Here is a 12,195-nt window from a genome sequence, read left to right as displayed (position 1 = left end):
TGACCTCCCTATAACCCCATCCATGAAGCATGTCTCCCGAAATCCCCTTCTCCCTGTAATCATCCCCCTGGACGGCTACCTCACATATGATTGGCTCCACCAACACAAACCAAAAAAAGAAGGCCCCGCCCCCTTGTCTTCAGTTTCCGACCATCCAGGAACATACGCCGTAATGTATCTTCTGTAGCTTCTTTGGCGATTGTGACCAATATTACCCCCTTCCCCGGAGTCAGGTCCCAGTCTCGGCACTGTTTCTTTCCTGATGGTTCCCTTTCTGCTGGTCAGGATTGCCCCCGTTTAGGGTTGGGGGGGGCGGGGTGACTCCAACAGCCTTGATGGCTGTATTCCAGTTGGGTGAACAAAATGGCGCACCTGGCCTTCATTTAAGGTGGTCTTGTGCTCCCCTCCTGCCTCGCAGGTCTGGACCTCACGGGTTTTAGATTTGGGTGGGTCCCCCACCCCCCGACAGGTTTTTATTGCTGTCCACGCCTCCTCTGGGGACACTCACCCTCTCTTTGTCCCGGTGGCAAAGGGACTAGGAGTGACGGGAAATCCAAAGTGTTCGGGTTGTCGCCAGAACAGAAACTGAAAAGGAATATTCCACATCTGGTTCTGGTGACTACTAAGAAGGGATTTCCTCTCACTTCCTGTTGTGTCAACGGGACAGGAAGTGAAACCCCTAAATGGGAGCGCTGCTCCATCCAACAGTTCATGTTTTGCCTTTAGATCTTTTTCACCTGGTCCTCTCCCTGGTGGTGACCACTCGGTGTAAAATCGCTCGGAGAGGTCTCCCCTTTCTGTAACCAGACACTGGTCACATGACTGAAGCAGAGGCGTGGGTCATGTGACCGGCGGCTGGTTACAGAAATGGATACATTTCAGAACAAAGTTGCCACATTTGGAAATGAGACGGTTACACGTCTGCCTCACATGGGTCCGTTAGCCGAGGCATCGGTCACATGGTCTCTTGTCAGTGGATGTTGGCAGAGCCGGTCACATGACACCAGCACTCCAATGGCCACCTGGAAGAGGTCACATACATGACCGGTTATAACAGTTGGTCCGTTTTATGGGTCCGTTTGCCGCGGCATCGGTCACATGGTCTCTTGTCAATGGATGTTGGCAGAGCCAGTCACATGATACCAGCACTCCAATGGCCACCTGGAAGAGGTCACATGACCGGTTTGGAACAGTTGGTCCGTTTTATGGGTCCATTAGCCGAGGTCACATGGTCTCTTGTCAATGGATGTTGGCAGAGCCAGTCACATGACACCAGCACTCCAATGGCCTTCTGGAAGAGGTCACATGACCGGTTATAACAGTTGTCTTTGGTATGTAGATCATTTTTTTTTGCGTGGCTCAGATGTTCTTGTGTTCCAGGCCCGAGAATGGCGCAAGAGGAAATGGACGTCGACCTGTTTGGTGAAAACGCTCCAGCAGAACCGCCGCCGTCCAGACAGCCCTCCGCAGGGGACTCGTTGTTCATATTGCCACCCCCGATGATGTTTGCGGAGCTCATGAGGGAGCCGATCTCTGCGCCGAGGCTGAACAGCGACGCGATCGTCCTGGACGGTGGCGAGGACCCGTCGGCGCACCAGCCGTCGCCCCTCGAATCGCATACTTCGAACGCGCTGCAGATGCTGCAGGGGGCGCTAGAGCAACTGCGCCAGGCCGCCGAGCTGAACTCCTCATCACACCAAACCCGGACTCGGAGGCGGCACGCCAGGAGGCAGCACAGGGGGGGATCTCAGCGCACGTCGGGTACCAGGTGAGGATCGGTTGAATGACCGCCGCGCTCCGCTCTGGCTGGCAGTGTGAGACTCTTCATGTTCTGTGTTTTCAGCTCACGTACCGGACTCCTGAACTTCTTCCAAGCCAGAGGAGGCCTGGGGTCCTCTGCCCCAGCAGGGGGGAGCAGGAATGTCAGCGAGGCCATGTCGGCGCCCCCCGATGAGTCTGAAGAAGACAGTTCTGATGACACGGTGTTGCTAGGCGATGAAGAAGGAGGAAGTTCCACCGAGGTGGAAGAGGAGGACGCTACGTCCGCACAACCCGCCGAGCCAGGTATGTCCTTACAGGCCGCCCCGAGTGTGCTTATGTGATGACAAATACTAACGAGTCCGGCCGCGATGGCCTCGGTACCGGGTTTAGTTACGATGGTTCCGGTTTGCGCCGTTTATTTTCTCTTCACTCCTTTGATACTATTTCATCTGAAAAAACCCCGAGCTGGACCGGGTGACAATGCAGGAGCACAATAAGAGACCGTGACAGAGCATTGTCACCCTATAATAGGACGTTCCTGAACAAGAACCTTCATGGCAGGATCACCGCGGAACATTCGTGGTAATCTGCACACAGGCCAAACAAGTGTGTACATGAGGTGCCGATGCCATGCCCGTGGCTTTCTGTATGGAAAGGGAGATCTTTCTGCTCCATGGTCTCCTGGATCACAGTGGGGACATGGGAGGGTCTGGTCTCTTCTGGGTCTCATCAGGGACATGGCATGGTCACTGGTCAGTTCTAGATTTCATTGGGGACATGGCATCCTCTCACTGGGGTCCCATCTCGTAGGGGACATGGAAGGGTCTCTTGTCGTAAGGGGACATGGAAGGGTCTCTTGTCGTTAGGGGACATGGAAGGGTCTCTTGTCGTAGGGGACATGGAAGGGTCTCTTGTCGTAGGGGACATGGAAGGGTCTCTTGTCGTAGGGGACATGGAAGGGTCTCTTGTCGTAGGGGACATGGAAGGGTCTCTTGTCGTAGGGGACATGGAAGGGTCTCTTGTCGTAGGGGACATGGAAGGGTCTCTTGTCGTAGGGGACATGGAAGGGTCTCTTGTCGTAGGGGACATGGAAGGGTCTCTTGTCGTAGGGGACATGGAAGGGTCTCTTGTCGTAGGGGACATGGAAGGGTCTCTTGTCGTAGGGGACATGGAAGGGTCTCTTGTCGTAGGGGACATGGAAGGGTCTCTTGTCGTAGGGGACATGGAAGGGTCTCTTGTCGTAGGGGACATGGAAGGGTCTCGTCTCTCCTGGGTATCCTTTGGGATGGTCTCTCATGGGTCTAACTAGGGACATTGCATGGTCTTTGGTCTCTCCTGGGACTCATTGGAGACATGGCATGGCCTCCTGAGTCTTGTTGGGAACACGGAGTGGTCTTTAGTCTCTCCTGGGTCTAGATGGGTGCATGATATGGTCTTTTGTCTCCTCCCGGGTCTCATTGGGGTTATGGTAGGGTCTCATCTTGTATGGGAGATGGGAGGGTATTGTCCCTCCTGGGTCTCATTGGGGACATTGCATGGTCTCCTATGTCTCGTTTGGAACATGGGGGGGATATCTAGTGTCTTGATGGGAGCATGAGATGGTCTCTCCTGGGTTTCAGTGGGGACCTGGCATGGTATTTTGTCTCTCAGGGTCTTGTCTCGTAGGGGGACAAAGGAAGGTATTGCCCCTCCTTGGTCTCATTGGGGACATTGCATGGTCTCTGCGTCTAACTGATCTGTTATCTGGGGACAAAGTATGGTCCTGTCTCTCCTGGACATGGTATGGATGGTTTTGTCCCTAGAGTGTCCAGAAAGACGGTCCAGACTTGTCTAACACAGCTGTAGACCTCTCTCGGGTTACTTCCTGTTGTCACATTGATAGTTTTGTTTTTTTCCCATTTTTTTTTTTTTCTTTAGCTCCAGAGGAACTCCATATAAATCTGGTAGAAGCTGGTACCGAAGCCCCTGTAACCCTGGAGCCAGTGGTTGTGGTGCAGGACTCCTCTGCGTCATCTGTGTCCCCAGCCAAAGTCAAACAGGTACTTGCAAAGAGTGGTGCTCGATCTTCTATTAGTATCTAGTATGGTGAATGGATGTAGCGTTCATAGAGCACACTTTCTATTGTGTGACGGCTCATTTATATCCGGACACCCTCATTAGGTGGTGGGTTCTTGAGAAAAGTCCAAATATTACCTCCCAGGACTTCTCTAGAGTCTCTCCCATCCTCTGGAACTTGTTACCCCCAACCTGTCCGACTATCTCCCACTTTGACTTCATTTAGGCGATCCCTTAAGACTCATCTCTTCAGGGAAGCCGATCCCACCTCAACCTGGCCACTGAACCATTCATCCCCACGCAGCTCCCTCCTCATGTATCACAGGCCCCTCCCTTTTAGATTGTAAGCCCTGAGGGGCAGGGCCCTCCTTGCCATCTTGTCTTGAATTGTATTGTAATGTCATTCAGGAGCCAGTCTGTCCAATCCAGGACCCAGCAGGATCTTTTTTTTTAGGAGCCAAATCCATTGACAACAACTAGCGAAAGCCTCAAAAGTTGGGTGCCTGTGGTCATTATGTAAGGAGCGTTGGTGCCTCGATTGCGCCCCCCTCACATGCCCTGACCGCGGTGTTCCGCACTCTTGTGGAGGTCCCCGGGGTCGTTACCCCCTTCGAGGTGGATGTCTCTGGGGTCTGGGTTCAATGGCACCTTCCCGTCCTCCACGTTTCAGTGACGTTTCCTTTTTGTAGTTTTAGAATCCTGTAACCAAAAAGGACGTTAATAGTTCTGTTCGCCTTTTTTCAGCGGACGCCGGTGAAGCCTGCGGGCAGCTCTTTGATAACCGAGGAGGAGGAAGGAGACACTTGCACCATCTGCTTCGAGCCCTGGACCAACGCCGGGCAGCACCGCCTGTCTGCGCTGCGCTGCGGACATCTCTTTGGCTTCACCTGCATCGATCGGTGGCTGAAGGGAGGAGCGGCCAAATGTCCGCAGGTAAATGCTCACCATGTCGGGGGGTCAGGCTTGTCCTTTTGAGGTCTCTTCCTGTGCGGATATGCTGAAGTATTCCTGGCAGGATGAAATGTTTTTAGTAGGGATGCACCGATACCACTTTTTTTTAAGAGCGAGTACCGATACTTTTGATCAAGTACTCACCGATACCAATTACCGATACTTTTTCTTAAAGGGACAGGTCACATTTTTTCTACATCAATACCAACTAATGCTTTAAGGTCACTTTCTTAATAGTATGATTCATGAGCCGACCAGGGAGCATGACGCCGGCTTCCCAGGCCAATCATTACACGGCGCCCGGCTTCAGTATTTGCCAGCTTCCTGACCAATCGGGAAGCCGGGCAGCGCGTCATTGCACGCTACCCGGCTTCCCGATTGGCCGGGAAGTCGGCTCCATGCTCTCTCATCACAAGTGACGAGGGAGCATGGAGCCGTTTGCTGGCCAATCAGGAAACCGGGCAGCGTGTAATGACGCGCTGCCCGGCTTCCAGATACAGGAAGTACTCGTGCTCGGCATCGGAGCATTGGGGCGAGTACGAGTACTCACCCAAATACTCGGTATCGGCACCGATACTAGTATCGGTGCATCCCTCGTTATTAGACTTATCAAAAGAGTGGTTCAGGACAGATAACGGACCGGTAAGGTGCAGGTGTCGCCTCGTTTGCTGGGAGAGGGCTGACACCCGCATAGGATTTAGCTGTTCCTACCCCTGCTTACAGAGGAAACAGACCAAAGGAGCCGGTGACAACCTGAAAACCCATTCCGGCCAAAAGGTTCCATAGATATGTGAATACAATGTATCTAAAGAAGAAGAAAAATCTTTCATATGAGCCAATTATTTCTTTATTTTTTGTACGTATTCATGTGAATAATATAAATGTCGTTGATGGTTTGTAGTAATGTATGTGCTGGGGATGCACAGGTACCTGTTTCTCGTTATCGGGTACCGATATTTTGCTTTCGGGAATAGTCGATACCGAGTACCGATACCGGTGCTTCCACTGGCATGGAGCCGGGAAGCCTGGCGGCGTGTAATGGACATGCCGCCCGTCTTTCTGTTTGGCCGGCTTGATTGTGATTGGCTGAGAAACCGGCTAGCCAGCCAGCTGCGAGCCAGCTTCCCGGTCATTACTCGCCGGGTGGCGAGTAATGACCCGGCTTCCTGATAGGCCGGGAAGCCGGCCCCATGTTCCCATACGGCACGGCCGGTCAGAGGAATTCTTCCTCGGACCTAAAGTTCCAGGAATCGGAGCATTTGGGGCGAGTACGAGTACTTGCCCAAATACTTCGCTGCTTAGTAAAGCCGCAACGTACACAAGAGTTTTCCTTGAAGAATAACATGGAGGGTGTCCGCTGGCATTGGAATGAAGAATTTTGGAACCTGTTGTAACTCCTCCCCCTCCTTTTTAAAATTTCGTTTGATCCCCAGTGCAACAAGAAAGCCAAGCGGTCGGACGTGGTGGTCCTGTACGCCCGGACGCTGAAGGCGCTGGACACCAGCGAGCAGGAACGCATGAAGAGGTAAGTCCTATAGGGAAGGGAGTGTGCCGTGTGAACCCAGGGAGGTTCTGCTTGGACTGACCAAGGCTGCGAAACTGTCTGTTGCAGTTCTCTGGAGAAGGAGCATTCCCTGCGGAAAAAGGCGGAGCTTGAATCGGCGCAGTGTCGGCTTCAGGTCCAGGTGCTGACGGATGAGTGCGGGAAGCTCCGCAAGCAGATCCAGGTGAGGAATCCATGGGGGGCGGCAAGTTGGAGGGAATGGGGAGTTCTGCACTCTGTACTTTGCTCAGAAATGTCAGAACATTCTCGGGAGTCCAACAGGGGGGGTGGTCTGCGTTGCTCCCTCTTTTTGGGGGGGGGGTCTGCTTCGCTCCCTCTTTCTGGGGATCTGTGTTGGTCACACCTGCATTTTTTTTTCTCCATAAGGAACTGAAGATGCTGATGGCCCAGCACGGCACAAGCTCCTCCCAGTTGCCCTCTTCCTCCCGGGTGGGAGCGTCCAGCTCTCTGTCATCCAGCCAGGGTCAGCACAAGTACAACTTTGAGAAGGCCGTCCTCATCAACCAGACCGGGAACTGCCGCGTCATGTCCTACTGCGAGTGGCTGGGATGCCTTGTGGTGTCACAGCCTTCCTCACACGCCACCCTCATTCCCGGTAAGTCGCTGAACCCCCTTTTTTAAAGGGAACGCAAAGTCTGTTTTATGGTTTTCTTTGTGTATTTTGGCTGTTTTGAGACCTTGTCACTGCATTACATCCTTGGAGGAGGTCACATGACCCGCTCTGGATACTTCCTGAGCGCTCCCGACCAAGCAACGCAGCATGTCATACAGTATGGGCCATAAAATGCCTTCCTTCTGTTTTGTAGATTGTAAATACAAATAACTAGGCATGCACCGATACCGATACTAGTATTGGTATCGGTGCCGATGCCGAGTATTTGGGCAAGCACTCGTACTCGCTCCAATGGCTGGCCCTATACTCCCGGTATTGGGAAGCCAGGCAGAGCGTCATTACACGCTGCCTGGCTCCCTGATTGGCACTTGTCACGAGAGAGCATGGAGCCGGCTTCCCTGGCCAATCAGGAAGCCGGCAGTGTGTAACGACGACACGTTGCCCGGTTTCCTGATCGGAAAAGATCCCGTGTGAAGACGCGGCGCACAGCTTTCCGATTGGTCAGGAAGCCGGCTCCATGCTCCCTCGTCGCCTCATGACGAGGGAGCTTCCCGGCCAATCGGGAAGCCAGGGCGCCGCGTCAGTACACAGCGGCCGGCTTCCTGATTGGCCGGGAAGCCGGCTCCATGCTTTTTTGTCACCTAGTGGCGAGACGCACGGGGACGGCTTCCCTGCTAATGGGGAAGCCGGGTGGCGAGTCATTACACGCCACCTGGCTTACTGAATGGGACTTCCGGTTTTCGGTATTGGCGAGTACCAAAAAAAAAAAACCAATATCTGTCATCGTGCTCTATACCGAAATACCGGTATCGGTGCATCCCGACCAAATAACCGTGCGGCAAACATATTACCTATGCGGCTTCTGCTTCCTACCAAGTACTGCTTACTGGTTCTCTGTTTAGACTGACTATAGAAAGATCCCAATCATCTTCCAGGACCGCAGCGAGAGATGATTGGTTCTCCCCCTACAGGAAATGGGCGCAGAAGGGACCTCCCAACCCGCTCATCCTTCAGTTTAGATTGTTTCCTACCACCCAGGATCGGTGCAACTGGTTATTGGTTTGGGTGATGGGTTGGGTCAGCGGCCCTCCTCTGGGTCTGCTTTGGCAGAGGGTGCCCCTTCTCTATCACACCGGGAACTTGCCCCTTTGCTCCTCCTCAGGGGTTACCTCCTGCATACCTGTGTTTAAGTGCAGCAAACATGAAAAGCAGCCAATACATTCCCATCCATTCCAAGCAGATCCGGGGCCTGGCCTTCAATGGCCGCTCTGACGGCCTCCTGCTCTCCGCCGCTCTCGATAACACGGTGAAACTGACCAGGTGAGTGCTGCTGGGACAGATGTAGTCCCCCGCCCCCCCGATGTCCCCTCTGCTATCCATCGCCAGCAGAGTTGGAGCTTAGCTATTCCCTATGACGGTGGTGGCGAACCTTGGCTCCCCCTCCATTTAAACTATAAGAAAAGTTTGGGTTGGGCATCCAGACACCAATGATTAATCTTTGGGGGGGGGTATTGTTTAAGAAGAGCGCAGTGTCACCGTCTATCCCTCTCGCAGCCTGCTGACTAACACCGTGGTGCAGACGTACAATGCCGGGCGGCCGGTATGGAGCTGCTGCTGGTGCTCCGATGACACGAATTATGTTTATGCCGGTCTGATCAACGGCTCGGTGCTGGTGTACGACCTGAGGGACACGAGCCAATACGTGAAGGAGCTGACCCCGCAGGGCTCTCGGTGAGTAAAAGAGAACCTGTATAATGTCTTCTATCTGACCTCCGTCCTCCCCTTCAGTCTTCTATCTGACCTCCGTCCCCTCCCCTTCAGTCTTCTATCTGACCTCCGTCCTCCCCTTCAGTCTTCTATCTGACCTCCGTCCTCCCCTCCAGTCTTCTATCTGACCTCCGTCCTCCCCTTCAGTCTTCTATCTGACCTCCGTCATTTTGACATTTGCATAAGTCCACTTAAGAGCCATCCCACTGCTTGTATCAGGACTGAGGGCTCTTGAGAGGGAGTACTGAGGCAGGGTGCTGTGATGTTTTCAGGAAGGTGTATACGGCACCCCGCCGGCCCCTCCCACCAGCCCTGACCTGCCTGCATTTCACAGAGACTCGGTGATGACACCACTGAGTCTATTATAAGGTATAAAATGTTTTTAGATGGCTACACAAACTTGACAAACAAAAGTTTTGGTTGGGGTTGCACTCTAATGATGGAAATGCCACTTACCTGCAATCTTTATCAGCATGCCGGGCCCCCCGGGGCGCTCTGCGCCCACCCGCTTGTCATGGAATTTGATGTCTATGGGATTGGGGGCGGGGCCTGTGCCGGGCATGAGATAGATTCTTCTGCTCTTCCCTGTAATCCTCCATCTGTCTCCTTCCAGCTGTCCGGTGGTTTCTCTCTCCTACGTTCCTCGCGCCGCCTCGGAGGTCTTCCCCTGCGGAGGGGTGCTGGCGGGGACCTTGGAAGGAGCGTGTTTTTGGGAGAGGAAGGACGTCCAGTACAAGCCGCACTTGCTGCCCCTGGAGCTCGGGGGATGCACAGACGTTCAGATGGAGAGCAGCACCCGGCACTGCCTGGTCACTTACCGGCCCGGTGAGTACACACCGCCTCCATGGCGGATGGAAGCCAGTGGAGGGATTGGCAGAGGGGGGTGGCGGATGGAAGCCAGTGGAGGGATCGGCAGAGGGGGGCGGGGGATGGAAGCCAGAGGAGGGATTGGCAGAGGGGGGTGGCGGATGGAAGCCAGTGGAGGGATCGGCAGAGGGGGGCGGGGGATGGAAGCCAGAGGAGGGATTGGCAGAGGGGGGTGGCGGATGGAAGCCAGTGGAGGGATCGGCAGAGGGGGGCGGGGGATGGAAGCCAGAGGAGGGATTGGCAGAGGGGGGTGGCGGATGGAAGCCAGTGGAGGGATCGGCAGAGGGGGGCGGGGGATGGAAGCCAGAGGAGGGATTGGCAGAGGGGGGTGGCGGATGGAAGCCAGTGGAGGGATCGGCAGAGGGGGGCGGGGGATGGAAGCCAGAGGAGGGATTGGCAGAGGGGGGTGGCGGATGGAAGCCAGTGGAGGGATCGGCAGAGGGGGGCGGGGGATGGAAGCCAGAGGAGGGATTGGCAGAGGGGGGTGGCGGATGGAAGCCAGTGGAGGGATCGGCAGAGGGGGGCGGGGGATGGAAGCCAGAGGAGGGATTGGCAGAGGGGGGTGGCGGATGGAAGCCAGTGGAGGGATCGGCAGAGGGGGGCGGGGGATGGAAGCCAGAGGAGGGATTGGCAGAGGGGGGTGGCGGATGGAAGCCAGTGGAGGGATCGGCAGAGGGGGGCGGGGGATGGAAGCCAGAGGAGGGATTGGCAGAGGGGGGTGGCGGATGGAAGCCAGTGGAGGGATCGGCAGAGGGGGGCGGGGGATGGAAGCCAGAGGAGGGATTGGCAGAGGGGGGTGGCGGATGGAAGCCAGTGGAGGGATCGGCAGAGGGGGGCGGGGGATGGAAGCCAGAGGAGGGATTGGCAGAGGGGGGTGGCGGATGGAAGCCAGTGGAGGGATCGGCAGAGGGGGGCGGGGGATGGAAGCCAGAGGAGGGATTGGCAGAGGGGGGTGGCGGATGGAAGCCAGTGGAGGGATCGGCAGAGGGGGGCGGGGGATGGAAGCCAGAGGAGGGATTGGCAGAGGGGGGTGGCGGATGGAAGCCAGTGGAGGGATCGGCAGAGGGGGGCGGGGGATGGAAGCCAGAGGAGGGATTGGCAGAGGGGGGTGGCGGATGGAAGCCAGTGGAGGGATCGGCAGAGGGGGGCGGGGGATGGAAGCCAGAGGAGGGATTGGCAGAGGGGGGTGGCGGATGGAAGCCAGTGGAGGGATCGGCAGAGGGGGGCGGGGGATGGAAGCCAGAGGAGGGATTGGCAGAGGGGGGTGGCGGATGGAAGCCAGTGGAGGGATCGGCAGAGGGGGGCGGGGGATGGAAGCCAGAGGAGGGATTGGCAGAGGGGGGTGGCGGATGGAAGCCAGTGGAGGGATCGGCAGAGGGGGGCGGGGGATGGAAGCCAGAGGAGGGATTGGCAGAGGGGGGTGGCGGATGGAAGCCAGTGGAGGGATCGGCAGAGGGGGGCGGGGGATGGAAGCCAGTGAAGGGATCGGCAGAGGGTGGCGGGGGATGGAAGCCAGGGAAGGGATCGGCAGAGGGGGGTTGCAGACACTGAGCGGTTGGTTAGGTGAAGGAGTCTGGCAGCTGCATTCATGATAGACTGAAAGGGGGAGGAGCCTGTGTAGAGGTCAGCCAATGAGGAGGGAGTTGCAATAGTGAAGACGAGGGATAACAAGGGAGTGTACGATTAGTTTTGCGCCTAAATCTGACCCTTCACCTTACAGTCTGATTGTACAATCTTCTTTCCGTGTGACATGCGGACCAATCAAAGCCATCCGCCCGGCCCCGCAGATCTCCGGGAGATTGTACGATCAGATTGGGGGTGGAAGTCGGATTTCTCTTTCTTCTCGGTAACCTGTGACTGTTCTATCGGCAGGCAAGACCCACAACTACGTGCGCTGCGTGATGATGGAACTCACCAGCAGCCGCCTGGCGGACTCCGCGGACGACTACAACTGTTCCTGTTACCCGGTTCAGACCTTCAACGCCGGACCCACCTGCAAACTCCTGACCAAAAACGCCATATTCCAGAGTCCGGACCGAGACGGCAGCATCCTGGTGTGTGCCGGGGACGAGGCCTCCAGCTCGGCCATGGTAAGCAATGTCTTCTACTATCCCGCGTCTATGGCAGTGCCGGGACACTTACTGGTCATAGGGAACTCCAGCGCGGCCCCTCATGTGGTCAAAGGGCCACAGTTCAGATCTGGACTCCGTATATGTAACGCTAGAGGGGGACTGTCGGAGGTCGCGGACGTGTTGTCGGTGTAAGCGGATGTCCCTGCTAGTGTCCAATCCTCTGATAGGTGTCGGCATAACCCAACAGTATAACGTCCTGTGTCAAGCGACTCCAAGAGTATAATTTTATAGTCTAGGAAAAGATTTTGCAGTTGATGAGCCTCCTGACCACGATGAGCCTCCTGACCACGATGAGCCTCCTGACCACGATGAGCCTCCTGACCACGATGAGCCTCCTGACCACGATGAAATAAAGACTACTTCTCATTACTCCCATCATCCAATGGGATTTCTAGAGGGGGGGATGACTATAAGAAGGACAACAAGAGCGCTTCTTCCTTCAGACGCTTTGATGAGACTCGGTCTCGTGTGATGGACCTGTGAAT

At 55.6% G+C, this 12,195-nt stretch overlaps 1 protein-coding gene across 1 annotated transcript; it reads left to right on the top strand.

The window, feature by feature from the left end:
* Positions 1–1,356: 1,356 nt before the first annotated feature.
* Positions 1,357–11,842, top strand: RFWD3 (ring finger and WD repeat domain 3). Its single transcript, XM_018572438.1, has 11 exons — positions 1,357–1,768; positions 1,844–2,064; positions 3,679–3,800; positions 4,561–4,749; positions 6,201–6,292; positions 6,380–6,494; positions 6,698–6,939; positions 8,127–8,264; positions 8,499–8,675; positions 9,325–9,536; positions 11,451–11,842. The coding sequence occupies exons 1-11, from the start codon at positions 1,389–1,391 to the stop codon at positions 11,840–11,842; spliced, it is 2,280 nt and encodes a 759-aa protein (XP_018427940.1). The 5' UTR covers positions 1,357–1,388.
* The last annotated feature ends 353 nt before the right edge of the window (positions 11,843–12,195 follow it).

The sequence above is a fragment of the Nanorana parkeri genome, unplaced genomic scaffold (assembly GCF_000935625.1).
Source record: "Nanorana parkeri isolate BGI_ZX_2015 unplaced genomic scaffold, ASM93562v1 scaffold2031, whole genome shotgun sequence".
NCBI lineage: Eukaryota > Metazoa > Chordata > Amphibia > Anura > Dicroglossidae > Nanorana > Nanorana parkeri.
The sequence above is the reverse complement of the archived record's forward strand: the minus strand, read 5'-3'. Positions and strand labels throughout refer to the sequence as shown.

Coding starts and splice junctions, on each gene's coding strand:
- RFWD3 (XM_018572438.1), top strand. CDS start 1,389: ATGGCGCAAGAGGAAATGGACGTCGACCTGTTTGGTGAAAACGCTCCA. Junction 3,801..4,560: donor CCCCAGCCAAAGTCAAACAG/GTACTTGCAAAG, acceptor GCCTTTTTTCAG/CGGACGCCGGTGAAGCCTGC. Junction 6,293..6,379: donor GAGCAGGAACGCATGAAGAG/GTAAGTCCTATA, acceptor TGTCTGTTGCAG/TTCTCTGGAGAAGGAGCATT.